Source organism: Brassica napus, chromosome A10 (assembly GCF_020379485.1).
Source record: "Brassica napus cultivar Da-Ae chromosome A10, Da-Ae, whole genome shotgun sequence".
NCBI lineage: Eukaryota > Viridiplantae > Streptophyta > Magnoliopsida > Brassicales > Brassicaceae > Brassica > Brassica napus.
The window spans coordinates 5144698-5157135 of NC_063443.1; the positions used below are offsets into that span (position 1 = coordinate 5144698).

The 12438-nt window shown below is 37.1% G+C and overlaps 1 protein-coding gene across 1 annotated transcript; it reads right to left on the reverse strand.

Moving 5' to 3' along the window:
- Window positions 1-2347: 2347 nt before the first annotated feature.
- LOC106452095 lies at window positions 2348-5457 on the reverse strand. Its single transcript, XM_013894115.3, has 2 exons — window positions 4701-5457; window positions 2348-4251 (listed from the first exon to the last, which is right to left on the reverse strand). Exon 2 carries the CDS (start codon window positions 4242-4244, stop codon window positions 2517-2519), a length of 1728 nt encoding a protein of 575 aa, XP_013749569.2. The 5' UTR covers window positions 4245-4251; window positions 4701-5457; the 3' UTR covers window positions 2348-2516.
- Window positions 5458-12438: the final 6981 nt, after the last annotated feature.

Here is a 12438-nt window from a genome sequence, read left to right on the forward strand (position 1 = left end):
AGATATTGGTCATATTTAACCGCTCATCCAAGGATCCCATCCTAAAAAATTCATTAACCATATCGGTAATATCTGTTTTAATAATTGACCATGATTGTTGAAAAATAAGGCCGTCATTCCGTCCGGACCTGGAGCTTTCTCCGGATGCATTAAAAATAAAGCCGATCGTACTTCTTCTTCCGATGCCCAGGAAGTTAGGAATCGGTACTGATCATCAGTAATCAGCGTTGGTACCTCTTGTAAAAATTCTTCACAACCTGATGGCAAAGAGGTTGAGAAAAGATCATTAAAATAATCTAGCGCAACCCCTTCCACCTCTGCTTCCGATGTATCCCAATTGCCAGCACTATCATGTAATCCCACAATCTTATTTTGGATCCGTCTTTGCTTCGTTAGAGCATGATAGAACTTTGTATTGCGATCCCCTTTGGCATGCCAGTTCGTCCTACATTTTTGTTCCCAGAATAATTCCTCATCTCTATATGCTTCTTTTAGCTTCCTAGAGACCTCTAGTACCTCTTCATAAGTTTTTGTATTATCACACTGAATATCCTCCAAAGCCTTCTGGAGAGTATTTATTTTTTCCTTTCCATAAGGGGGATTATTTTTCCTCCAAACCGAAATCTCATGCCTGCAGTTACTAATCTTATCAACTACCCTCGTAGTATTCCTCTGGTTCCTTAATGCCCATCCCGTTGAGATAGATTCCATAAGTCCCTCCATCCCAATCCACCTCTTATCAAACCGAAATTGTCTGCGTGTCTTAATTTGTTTCTCATCTAAATTTGCAACTATGGGTCGATGATCCGAACCAATCATCCCCAAATATTCCACATATGAAGTTGGAAACAAATTATGCCACTCCGTATTACCTAAAGCTCGATCTAATCTACATCGAACCGTATGATCTTGCCTTTTCCCACTCCAAGACATAGTATTTCCCAAGGATGGAAACTCCAGAAGACCACAATTTTCAATCATATTATTAAATTGTACAAAAGTGGATGCATGCCTTAACGCTCCTCCTTCTTTTTCATGATTACCAGTGATCTCATTCAAGTCCCCAATCACAAACCATGGTTCTGTTCTAGTTATACCAATCCGTGTAAGACGTTCCTAAACTTGATCCCTCAGACCTTGTACAGGATCTCCATATACAAAAGAAATATATATCCTTTTCCCTTTATAACTCGTTTCGATGTCTATAATTCTATTGCTCGAATATATTATATCCACCGGGGAATCATAACTATGATAAAGAGCTAAACCACCACTCCTCCCAACCGGATCGACCGTGTGTAAATATTTATATCCAAAATGGAATTGAAACTTCTGGACAAAATCAAACTGTTGCTTTGTCTCTGAAAGAAAGAGAAACGCCGGTTTGTGTTTGTGCCAAATTTCTCTTAAATAATTAATGGTATAATTACTCCCCATACCTATACAATTCCAGCTTAATATCTTCATTCTTTTAAAACTATATTTAGACACTGCCATACCCATCTCCTGACGATTTTTGTACCTTTTACAAAAATCGTATAACTCCAAAAATTGAGGAAGTGGGCCACTGAAAAGCAAATTTTAAAATACATGAGGACACCTATCATATCCATATCATAGATTAACCTTATTAGATTCCTGTGTACTTTTGCCCGAGCTCCCTCTCCACATTTTTCCAACACGAGCATCCAAAAGGATCTCATACAACTAGCCAGACAAAATTCTTGAAAACAATTACTTAACCATTTCCTTAACCACCAAAACTCAGAAAAACCAAACACATACCATAGTCTCAAATTCAAAACATCAATAACTGGAGCGTCCATATCAACAACCAGAATTACCATACCCAACTTTGAATTTAATCTGAAATAGAAACCACCGCCGATAACGAGAATCTCTACTAGAACAAATCTATTTAGATTTCCAAGCTGTTCGGAAAACCCGAGAAACAACCCAAATCGGTCCATACCACCAAGAGCAAGAGAGTCCGCATGACATGTTCTCCAACATATCTCATAACCATTTGTTCCATTCAGTGTGTGTGAGTTTTGACACATCAATCCCACAAAAACGTCATCTAAAACGTTAACCACAACATAACAATACAAACCAAATGTGGCTTCCTTTAAATATATAACTAAACCACACGTCCTGCTCTTGTAACCAGACCTCATCATCCTCACACTTTGCCAAACCAACCAGTAACAATCCCATTTCCCAATCCAATCCTCTAACCAATTCCACACCTTATACACACGCCTACGAGAACCAACGAGCCTCATAATCACAAGAAAATCAGAATTCACCAGAAACACTATTAACAACATACGTGAATTAGAAAAAGAAGACATAACACCATTATGATAACTAGAACCAACTCTTTTATTCCAACACCCTGACATAATCAGAGGCAATTTAAACCAAAAAAACTGAGCAGAAAACGATAGAGGCTTTATATCAAAAGCCCAACACTTATTCATAAAACTTAAAATTAACATAAGGTCAACAGGAACCTAGTCCTGATCAGATTTCGGCTTCACCGAAGCCTTCTTTGTGTGAGCTGGGCCCTTCTCAACCCCCTTACTAGCCTGCTTTGCCATTACCTTCTTCCTTGGAGAAACCAAACCCTGCACCAATCTCTTCTTTGCATTCCCCCCCATCACCGCCGCATTAAGTTTCCCGTTTTTCTTTTTTGGGACCTGATGCTCTTTCTCTCCAGCTAGTTCAGCACTTTCATCAGTTGGCAAACCTTCCTCCAAGTGAGTAATACCCTCAGTCACCATCTCCACGTCATTTGAAAACGTCTGATCCGAGACAACTTGGTCCAGCGCCACATCATCCTCTCCATCCTCCATCATCTCATACTCCAAATTATCTTCTTCATCATCTAAACCTGCCACCATCTCCGGAATCACCTCCTCCACCTTGTTTCCCCTCTGTTCCACATGGTTACTCCCATTCTCCACTCCAGAGCACTTACTCTCAGCTACTTCCCCCATACTTTTTGCCACCTCCCTAGAAAGCTCCTTAGGTAAGGCCAATGTCTCCATAACTTCCTGCACTTGAGGCCCTACTACACGTTCCTCTCCTGTTGTTTCCAAATGTTCCTCTCCAGCAATTTCTTCCTCAAAAAGCAAGGCCTTACGAGCCTTTGACTCTGACCCCTCTCCTTTTCCTCCACTCTTGAAAGCATCTAGCATCAATTTTTGTTGTGCATCCAGATGACTCCCGACTTCCTGATTTTTTAAACCATTGATACCCCCCGTAGCTATAGCATAGCTATCCCTTAGCTCCTGAGGTGGTAGATATCCCGCCTGCCGAACATACCTCGTCGTTGATCTCCCTTGATCTCTATACTTCCGTACAGGACCCCCTTTAGCTAAGCCAGCTTGTTTTCCACCCTCATAATCTATTCCTTTTCCTTTGACTTCATTCCTCCCCGTCGACTGTTGATTCGGCCTCCCGTTATACCCACCAGCATTTGTCGCTGTAGAGCGAGACTCCACTGCCCCTTTGTAACTCAAAGCCTTATTTCCTTGGTCTGGCTTCTCAGACGGACCCACGCCATCCTCCACCAAAGCGTTATTTGTGGGACACCTTGACTGATCATGTCTCAAGCTTGAGCACATCCTACAAAAGCCATGAAGTCGATCATACCTCAAGGCAATCACAGTCTCCTCTCCACTGTGAAACTCCACAGTAATAGAGAAAATCAAAGGCTTGAAAGCATCCAGTATAACACGGATCTTCCCCTCATTTATATCTATAGCATCTTCTCCACAAACTACTCCCAACGCCTCACCGATGCTCCTAAAAGTTGGCTCCGCCCAAAAATGCAGGGGAACTCCAATAGCTCTCACCCAAAAAGTGATCTTGGAAGGGTAATTCTCCTCCACCACCGGTTCCCATCTCACAATGGATAACATCCAGTTATCAAAATGGAAAGGCTCCTTCTTAAGCACCTCGGTGATATCCTCTTCCTCCTGAAAATCAAATTGGAATCTTCCAAGTCCCAAATCCGCACCCACCACTCTCTCCTCCACTTTCCAGATTCTTGGGAGATGGAAAAGCAAATCCTGCATATCCTGTTTGAAAGGATTCATACAGCGGCCAATCAGCGTCTTTGAATACCCCATGATGAGGTTGGAGTTATCAAACTTCGGGATCGAAATCTTCAAGCCTACACTCGGTACTTGCTTCTTCTGTCCCCCAGACTTAACGAACCATTGCCCTTGAGTCATAATTAACCTCAAAGAAAGATAAAACAACCAAAATTGTAAGAATATCTCTGATAAAAGCTTATAGCAAAGATGATTAAACAGCAACACATTAGACATCATATATATACAGACGCCCCACCCAGCTCGTACCGAACTCAAAAACTTTAATTGCCCAAATCGTAAATCACCATTTCTACTTTCAAAATTAATATTCCCAATCTGCTTTAATATCATAGAATCAATCATCCCACAAATAGAATCAAGAAGATTCGCCAATCTTATTCTACGCCCATAAATCATTCTCTTAATCAGCCATACATGACAATCAGCTTCTCTTAAGGATCCACCAGATCCAGAGAAATCCCTAAAACTGGGAAAATTTCCATATCCCCCACTCGTTTCAATAAAAAACCAAAATCTCCCATAATTTCCCAGAATATATCTAAAGAAATAAAATTTCAAGAGATTAAAGCTTACACTTTTGAAGAAATCCTTCTAGACCGCTCTCCACCCTTCGCATGAATCCAGTTTTAATGAAATCGAATAGCTAATCAGCAAAACAAATCCCATATCCCCGATCTGATGTTTACAGAATCTCCTATAACACTCTTCGTTGGGAAAACCCCAAAATCCCAGAAAAATTGATTCAAAAATCACCACCTCATTTAGATCCTCCCAAACCCCCTTGATCTTACAATACTTCGTAATCAGATTCTCAACACTCGCAGAGACAGAAATATTCGAAAAGAAAACCATCTTCAATCGGCAATCGCCATTTTTTCGCCGTTTTCCTCCCTTTTTTTACGTTGGGAAATAAATAGTCTTAAATACCCCAAAACAAATTTTCTTCCCAAATTTTTCTTCAGGGGTCAAAATAACTAAAATAGGTTTTATTAAAGAGGTAAATCATGATTAAAATATTTCTCTAAAAATATAAAAAATAAAGAAATATTTTTATAAAATCAAAAAATTATTTAAAAAAAAAAATTTCTTGAAAAGATCTTAAAAAAATTTAGTAAGACCTTAACTATGTATTATATCTTCTTGAATTTGAGTTTAGGAAGAGATTCATGAATAAGTATAATATATTCACAAAATTTAGGAACATATTGATAAATATGTATAAGAACTTCGTAAAATTTAGATTTTCATAAATGTGAATTTTTTTATAACAACTCATAAATGTGTATTAAAAATACATTCTTAAATGTTTTTCATGAAGAGCTTCATGGATATATATTTATGAAAACCTTACTGAATTTTAATTATATGTATATTTAATAAGATATTTTTAAATATAGATAACATCTTCCTAAAGTTTTGTGGAAGGATTCATGAACTTTATATCTAAATTTCATAAATATATTATGCATATTTTTTAAAAAATTGTTAATTTTCGAAAGATGTGATATATTGAGTAATATTTTCTTCAAAATATGAAAATACATCAAATTGGGGAAGATCTCATACACATTTGTGAAGAACATTATAAATATACATACAAGTTAGATTATCGAAATATGTTTATACATTTATGAAGGTATTCCTGAATTCGAAAAAACGTTTTACAAATTTAGGAAGAAAATAAAAGTTCAAAAAAAAATTTCAAAACTTTTTTGAAGAAATTTTTTTTCCAAAATAACTTTTGCGATAACTTGAAAAATATGATTTTGAAATTTCCTTTTTAGGAATTTCGTCTTGAAAAAAAACTTTGAACAACATATATTTTCAATTTTCTTATTTCTAATTTTTAATATTTATTTATTCTTAAGTATTTATTAAATAGTTAATCAAAATAACAAATAATGATAGAGTTGTCAATAACCACTTTAATGAAACCTATTTTGGTCACTTTGAACTTTAAAGGCTATTTAGGGGACAAAAAATAAAATGAACTATTTAGTAGATTTGCTTGATCAGGAAATGTGCTTGACGAACCTAGATGGACATAAAATAGTTTTGAAAATTTTGGTTGGACATGAAATGGGCTGGGCGATCCGTTATGATTTAGAAATGGATTGGTCAAACCGACATGAGCGAGAAATGAGTTGGAAATGGAAGATAAAGAATCAGAGATGTTTTCAACAAAATGAGTGTAAGGAGCAGTTTGGCCGAACCAGAAAAAGATGGACCGAGCCCAAGAAGGATCTGGTAGAGAAAAGGCCTTTTCGGCCATGTCTATTTATTAACCTTACATGTATTTAGGATTTTGTGAATGTGTACAAGAAATAGAAATAGTTTTGGTGTTAATAAACCAACTAGGAATAGGAATAAGGTTTTCTAAACAGAGCAAAATTAGGATTTTGTTCTCACAAGCTAAGATTGTTTAGGATTAGGGTTTTCTACCTTAGGATTTTGTTTCGGTCTTTCCTATTTATGTAATCCAGTATCTTACATTTAAATATAACATTCATTCAATAAAATTAAGATTTGACACAATAAATTCTCTCTTAGGAGACTTTTTTATCATGGTTCTCTGTGAACACCAACCGTCACAATAAGGAGAGTGATATGTTATGAATTATCTTAGACATTGAGAATGGTGATGATGTGTCTCAAGAGTAGCAACACATCTTTAGGGCATCTGTGGCTCTAAGACGAAGTTCATACACCATCCAAGAGCCGCAAAGATCAAGTATCTACCCATCTTACCTTCAAGTGTGATTGGGACGAGTTATTCCTATCCAAATCCTTAGCAAATGGTTTGAGAGCCACTTGAAGGTTTAGGGATTGTAGCTAATAAAGTATACTTGACATTTTAATTGAAATTTCAAGGGACTGCAGTACTTTGTGTTTGAACCATGAGTAAAGTCTTATGAGTGTAAAAGGTAGCAACATTGAAGCTAAGCTTACACGGGTCACTCATTCTTGCAGAACAAGATTTGAGGTCAAATAATTTTCAAGGATGAGGGGATATTGTAACTAAAATCAGCAACCAAGGAAAGAAATAAGAAAGAAAGTCGGAGTTACATGTATCAGCCAAAGATTTGCAAGAGTTTGGAATGGTCAGAAACGATCCAAAACTCAAAGAGGAGTATGAAAGTTGTTTTTACTACACCACCTGATCGAAAGAAGTATAAGCTAAGAGTATATGCCCACATGTACATGAGCAGGGCTTCTGTTGACTCCAACTAGACAGAAGCAATATGAATCAAGCTCAACAAAGAAGAAGAACCGCATAACTTAGGAATCATTTGCATTGAGAAAAGATCCATGAAGTTGTTGAGGCGTGAGGAGGGGTTGTAATACTCTGTGTTTAAGATTGGAGGGACTCCTTATGCGATGAGGTCTGAAATAGTGCATTGGGAGCAGGATATGCATGATTTTGATCATACAAAAGGTTTATATTTGAGGATAGATCTTTTTAAAATAGGAGGGGTTTGGTACAACCTAGATTAGCATCAACTTGAAAGATTTGAAGATTGTGGAAGAACCATGTACACAATGGACCAAAGAAAGACGTAATGGACTGAAATGGTATCAAGAAAATTCTAAGGGCGGAAAGGGGATCTAATAAGTTTGATCCATGAAGTTTTGGACCGAGAAAAACTATGGGCCTTGATTCGGATTTCATCAAAAATGGATTGACTATGGACCAGTATGGGTGAATAGTGAGAAACTTGCTTTGTAACATCCCAAATCCGGTCTAAGTCAAAGTTGCCTTGATTAGCCGTGCAACAATCAAACAAGAACATGCACGGCCAACCACTTGAACCCAATTACCAAACCGAAGATGCTACAATTCGTACAAAGACATTTAATTCAAGGTTCCAAAGATGAAGCTTGAAGCCCTAGTTCAAACATCCAAGCACACATTTCCTATCAAACATAACTCACAATGATGGTTTTTCAAGTGACCATAAAAACAATTTCCACATGCACAAATCCACAATGCATTGTCATAATATTATTAATATCAAATGATAATACTCATGCATATCATAATTATTCAACATTTATCATCCTTGACCAAATGATTGACCAACAAGCAATCATCCATATCAATCACAACAATCAATATCATTCAAGATCATTAGTATAAATCACGACTACCATTATCTCTTATAACCATGACAACTACGTCTAATTATGGTACTACTAGGGTCGGCCCGCCCTATGGGCGGGATATTAGTTAATTTGATATTCACTAAATGCTCGAGTTGAAATTTATTTTAAGATTCAAGAATTTGGTTATCTGTTATGTCTTACTTATTAGTATGCGGTGGTATAGTTGTTTTTCGATTATTCTTGCTTTGGTATTGTATCAAATTAACTAATTGTCTAACTCATAATCATAGATGTACAAATGTGGATTTGTGATAAAGTTTGATGACAATACTGTTTTTTTTAATTCTTATCCATAGTGGAGTGTGCATGTGTTAGAAAGAGACCTATAACAACTTTTATTTTTTTTGTATGGATTTTAAATATATATTATTTTGTAATATATAGAAGTTGAGTGTTATTTTAAAATGACATATGTATAGAGATTTTTCAACCATTACTTCACTGGCACAAAACATTTATAACTGTAAATCCTTCTTTTAAAAGCAAAACTAATAAAAGCGTGTACAACAAATGTATTTTGATATATATTATATGCATCAAGTTATAAAGGTTGGAAACATTGCAAAACTGTTTGGAGCAAAGTTTTTAACTTCACGATCTTCATCTTGACGTCAGTTCAGTGTCGGCCCTGGCCACAAGCAGAAGAAGCATGGGCTTCCAGCTGACACGATAATAAGTATTTTCGCGGCCACATATTTATAAAAAGTGACTTTAGCCTAGTGGTTCTAAGAGAAATTACCAGTGCTAGAGGTGCTGGGTTCAATTACCCTTAACTGTATTTATTTATTTTGGCCCTAAATATAAAATGGGACACGTGTCACTCCCAGAACGCACGAATTGATGACGTGGCTTCACGGGAGAGAGGCGAACATTTCTTTATATATATAGATTATCTAGGTTCACATAAAAATACTAAAGCAAGTTCGTTCACTTAACTAACCACCTAGTCATGCTACCATTAATATAATATTAAATTATAACATACCAAGCATGAAGAATAACTAAACCACAAACATGACTATCTATCAACATCACAATATATCATACATGCTCTGTAGTAAAACAACAAGCATAACCTGATGCGCCCCGAATCAGCAGCAGAAACAAATCAAAAAGGTTTGGTTTATGGATTTTCGATTAAACGAGATAGGCTTGAAGTATATTGAAAATATGTTTATGAACATGTTTCAGCCCAAAGAAAGAAAGAAAAGCCCAACAAAAAAATCTAAAATGACGGTCGTATAATATATCAATCTGAGGACAATTTAGAGACCGTCGACCATATGGAAGCACGAGACCAGCCGAAGAGTTTTACTATGACAATCCTTCAATTTCGGTCAAGTCAAGGCATTTATGATTTTGGTCAAATAAAAGTCTTTGGTCAAGTCTTCCTTGTTTTTATAAGTTGCTAATTTCTATGTTTGACTAGTCTTTTGTATTCCAACATTTTGTATGCTTTGCCTATTATATAAAGGCCATTTGATCAGTGAAATAAAATAAGCTTTGATTATTATTTTTGGAATCTTGAGAGTGATTCTCACTTTTCTTTCAATGGTGTGGAATATACGTTGATCCTATCGATTTGTCTTGGTGCATCATATCCAAGGGATCAAACCGATTCGTCCTGGTGCGTCATATCCAGGGAATCATCCTCTTTTTCATCTAGGTGCGTCATATCCTAGGACATTGAGTTGGAAATATCAGCAGCCTTCCGCATCTGCTTTGCGACCCTTCGATCCACCATTTCTTCCTTTGTTGGACTTGTAAGTCATATCAGGCAACAATCGAAGTTCGGTAGTATCAAGAGACTCTCCGCCCTTCTTGTGTCACCATTCAATCCATCAGTTCTCATTCAAACCGTCTGAGTTCATATCCAAGTCCGGCTGAGGGATCCTTCAATTTAGAGCGTATCAAGTGGTATCAGTGCCACTCAACTGGTACTTGTCTGTTCATTTTCTCATCTTTCCATCTTCTACCTTTCATCTTCTTTTCTTTATATAAAAAAAAGTTCTACGGAAAGCCAAAAGATCATACCATCTGAAGCTAAAGAAAGACAGATTTGAGGGCAAATCTTTTTAAAGGAGGAGGGAATGATGCGCCCCGAATCACCAGCAGGTTTGGCTTATGGGTTTGCGATTAAACGAGATGGGCTTGAAGTATATAGAACATATGTTTATGAACATGTTTCAGCCCAAAGAAAGAAAGGCCCAACAAAAAATTATAAGTGATAATCGTATAATATATCAATCTGGTGGCAATTCAGAGTCCGTCGACCATGTTGAAGCACGAGACCAGCCGAAGAGTTTTACGACGACAATATTTCAATTTTGGTCAAGTCGAGACATTTATGATTTTGGTCAAATAAAAGTCTTTGGTCAAGTCTTCCTTGTTTTTATAAGTTCCTAATTTCTATGTTTGTCTAGTCTTTTGTATTCTAACCTTTTGTATGATTTGTCTTTTATATAAAGGTCATTTGATCAATGAAATAAATAAGCTTTGATTATTATTTTTGAAACCTTGAGAGTGATTCTCACTTTTCTTTCAATGGTGTGTAATATCCATTGATCCTATCGATCCGTCTTGGTGTGTCATATCCAAAGGATCAAACCGATTCGTCCTGGCGCGTCATATCCAGGGAATCATCCTCTTTGTCGTCTAGGTGCATCATATCCTAGGACATTGAATTGGGATCAGCAGCCTTCCGCATCTGCTGTGCGACCCTTCGATCCACCATTTCTTCCTTTCTTCGACTTGTGCGTCATATCAAGCAACAATCAGAGTTCAGTAGTATCAAGAGACTCTCTGCCCCTCTTGTGTCAACATTCAATCCATCAGTTCTCATTCAAACCGTCTGAGTTCATATCCAAGTCCGGCTGAGTGATCCTTCAGTTTAGGACGTATCATAACCCCAACTCACCCTTGTGTTTTGGAGCGGAATAAAAGACACGTTACGGGTCATGTCGGATTTACGGGTCTCCTAGACAAAACCTAGGTTCTAGGATGGACCAAAAATAATTATAAAAGATAACCTCGGATTTGTATTCCTAACATAAAAATAAGTCGGAAAGGAAATATAAACTTAATTGAACTTATCCGAAGTCTTTCCGACCTAAGATGCTCGGGAATTCTTCTCTGAGGCCTTCTATAGCAAGTCGGACATCTAACTATTATTTCTATTGGTTTCATGTGTGATCTCTGGTTTCATAATGAATATATCTCTCCTATTTATACTAAATGATAGGGTCGGCCTGAATCATCTCCTCAGCCGCCAACCCACCTTAGAGAGTGACAAATGTCGACACTCGGTTCCGTGTCACCAAAAGCAGCTGAAGCAAACAGCTTACATAGCTGGTGAAACATGACACAAGGTGGAAATGTATGAAATAAGATGAAGCACACAAGCACAAGCAGGTGAATCGGGTAGGAAAGAAGGTAAAGCATGACAAGCTGCTGAAGCAGGACAGTCGCCAACCAGCTCAACCTTGTCTAATTAACTGATAAAACAAAACGTCCAACTGAAATTTCTGATCAACTCAACCAGAATTCAGACATAAAATACTTAACTTCCCCATCACATTGGCTCCTAGAAGTCTTATTATGATGTCACATTCATCATGAGCCAAGTCGAATGGTATTTACGTAATTAGTTCCAACATACGCTCCAAACGGCTTATCTTGGATTCACCACAAACCATCTCTCTTCCTTCTGCTCGAAACTCACTTCTCATGGTTACATTAGCTTCTTCAACTCTAATACATCCATTCAGATCCGGGATAAGAGATAGAGGAGAGCAGCCGTGAAAAGCAGAAGAATAACATTATAACCTAAGGGCAACAATCATCATGATCCGAAGGTCTCAAGGAGATCATCGAAGAGATTAACAATCGCCTTTCCTATCGCATCCGGCCGTCAAAACCTAGAAAAGTAACAAGAATTGGTTAAACATGCCATTTAATTATTTTAGGCAACTGTTTCTTTTGATTGTATATATCATCTAGAGATTCCAATTTCTTTTTCTTTTTTTTTTTAGATTCAAGAAATAGGGGGTTTTTTTTTTACGTCAAACGGTTATTTTATTAGTCAAACTCAAGGCGGCCTGGGTAACCATACCAGAATATAACAACCAACAAAACAAAGATTTGTAGA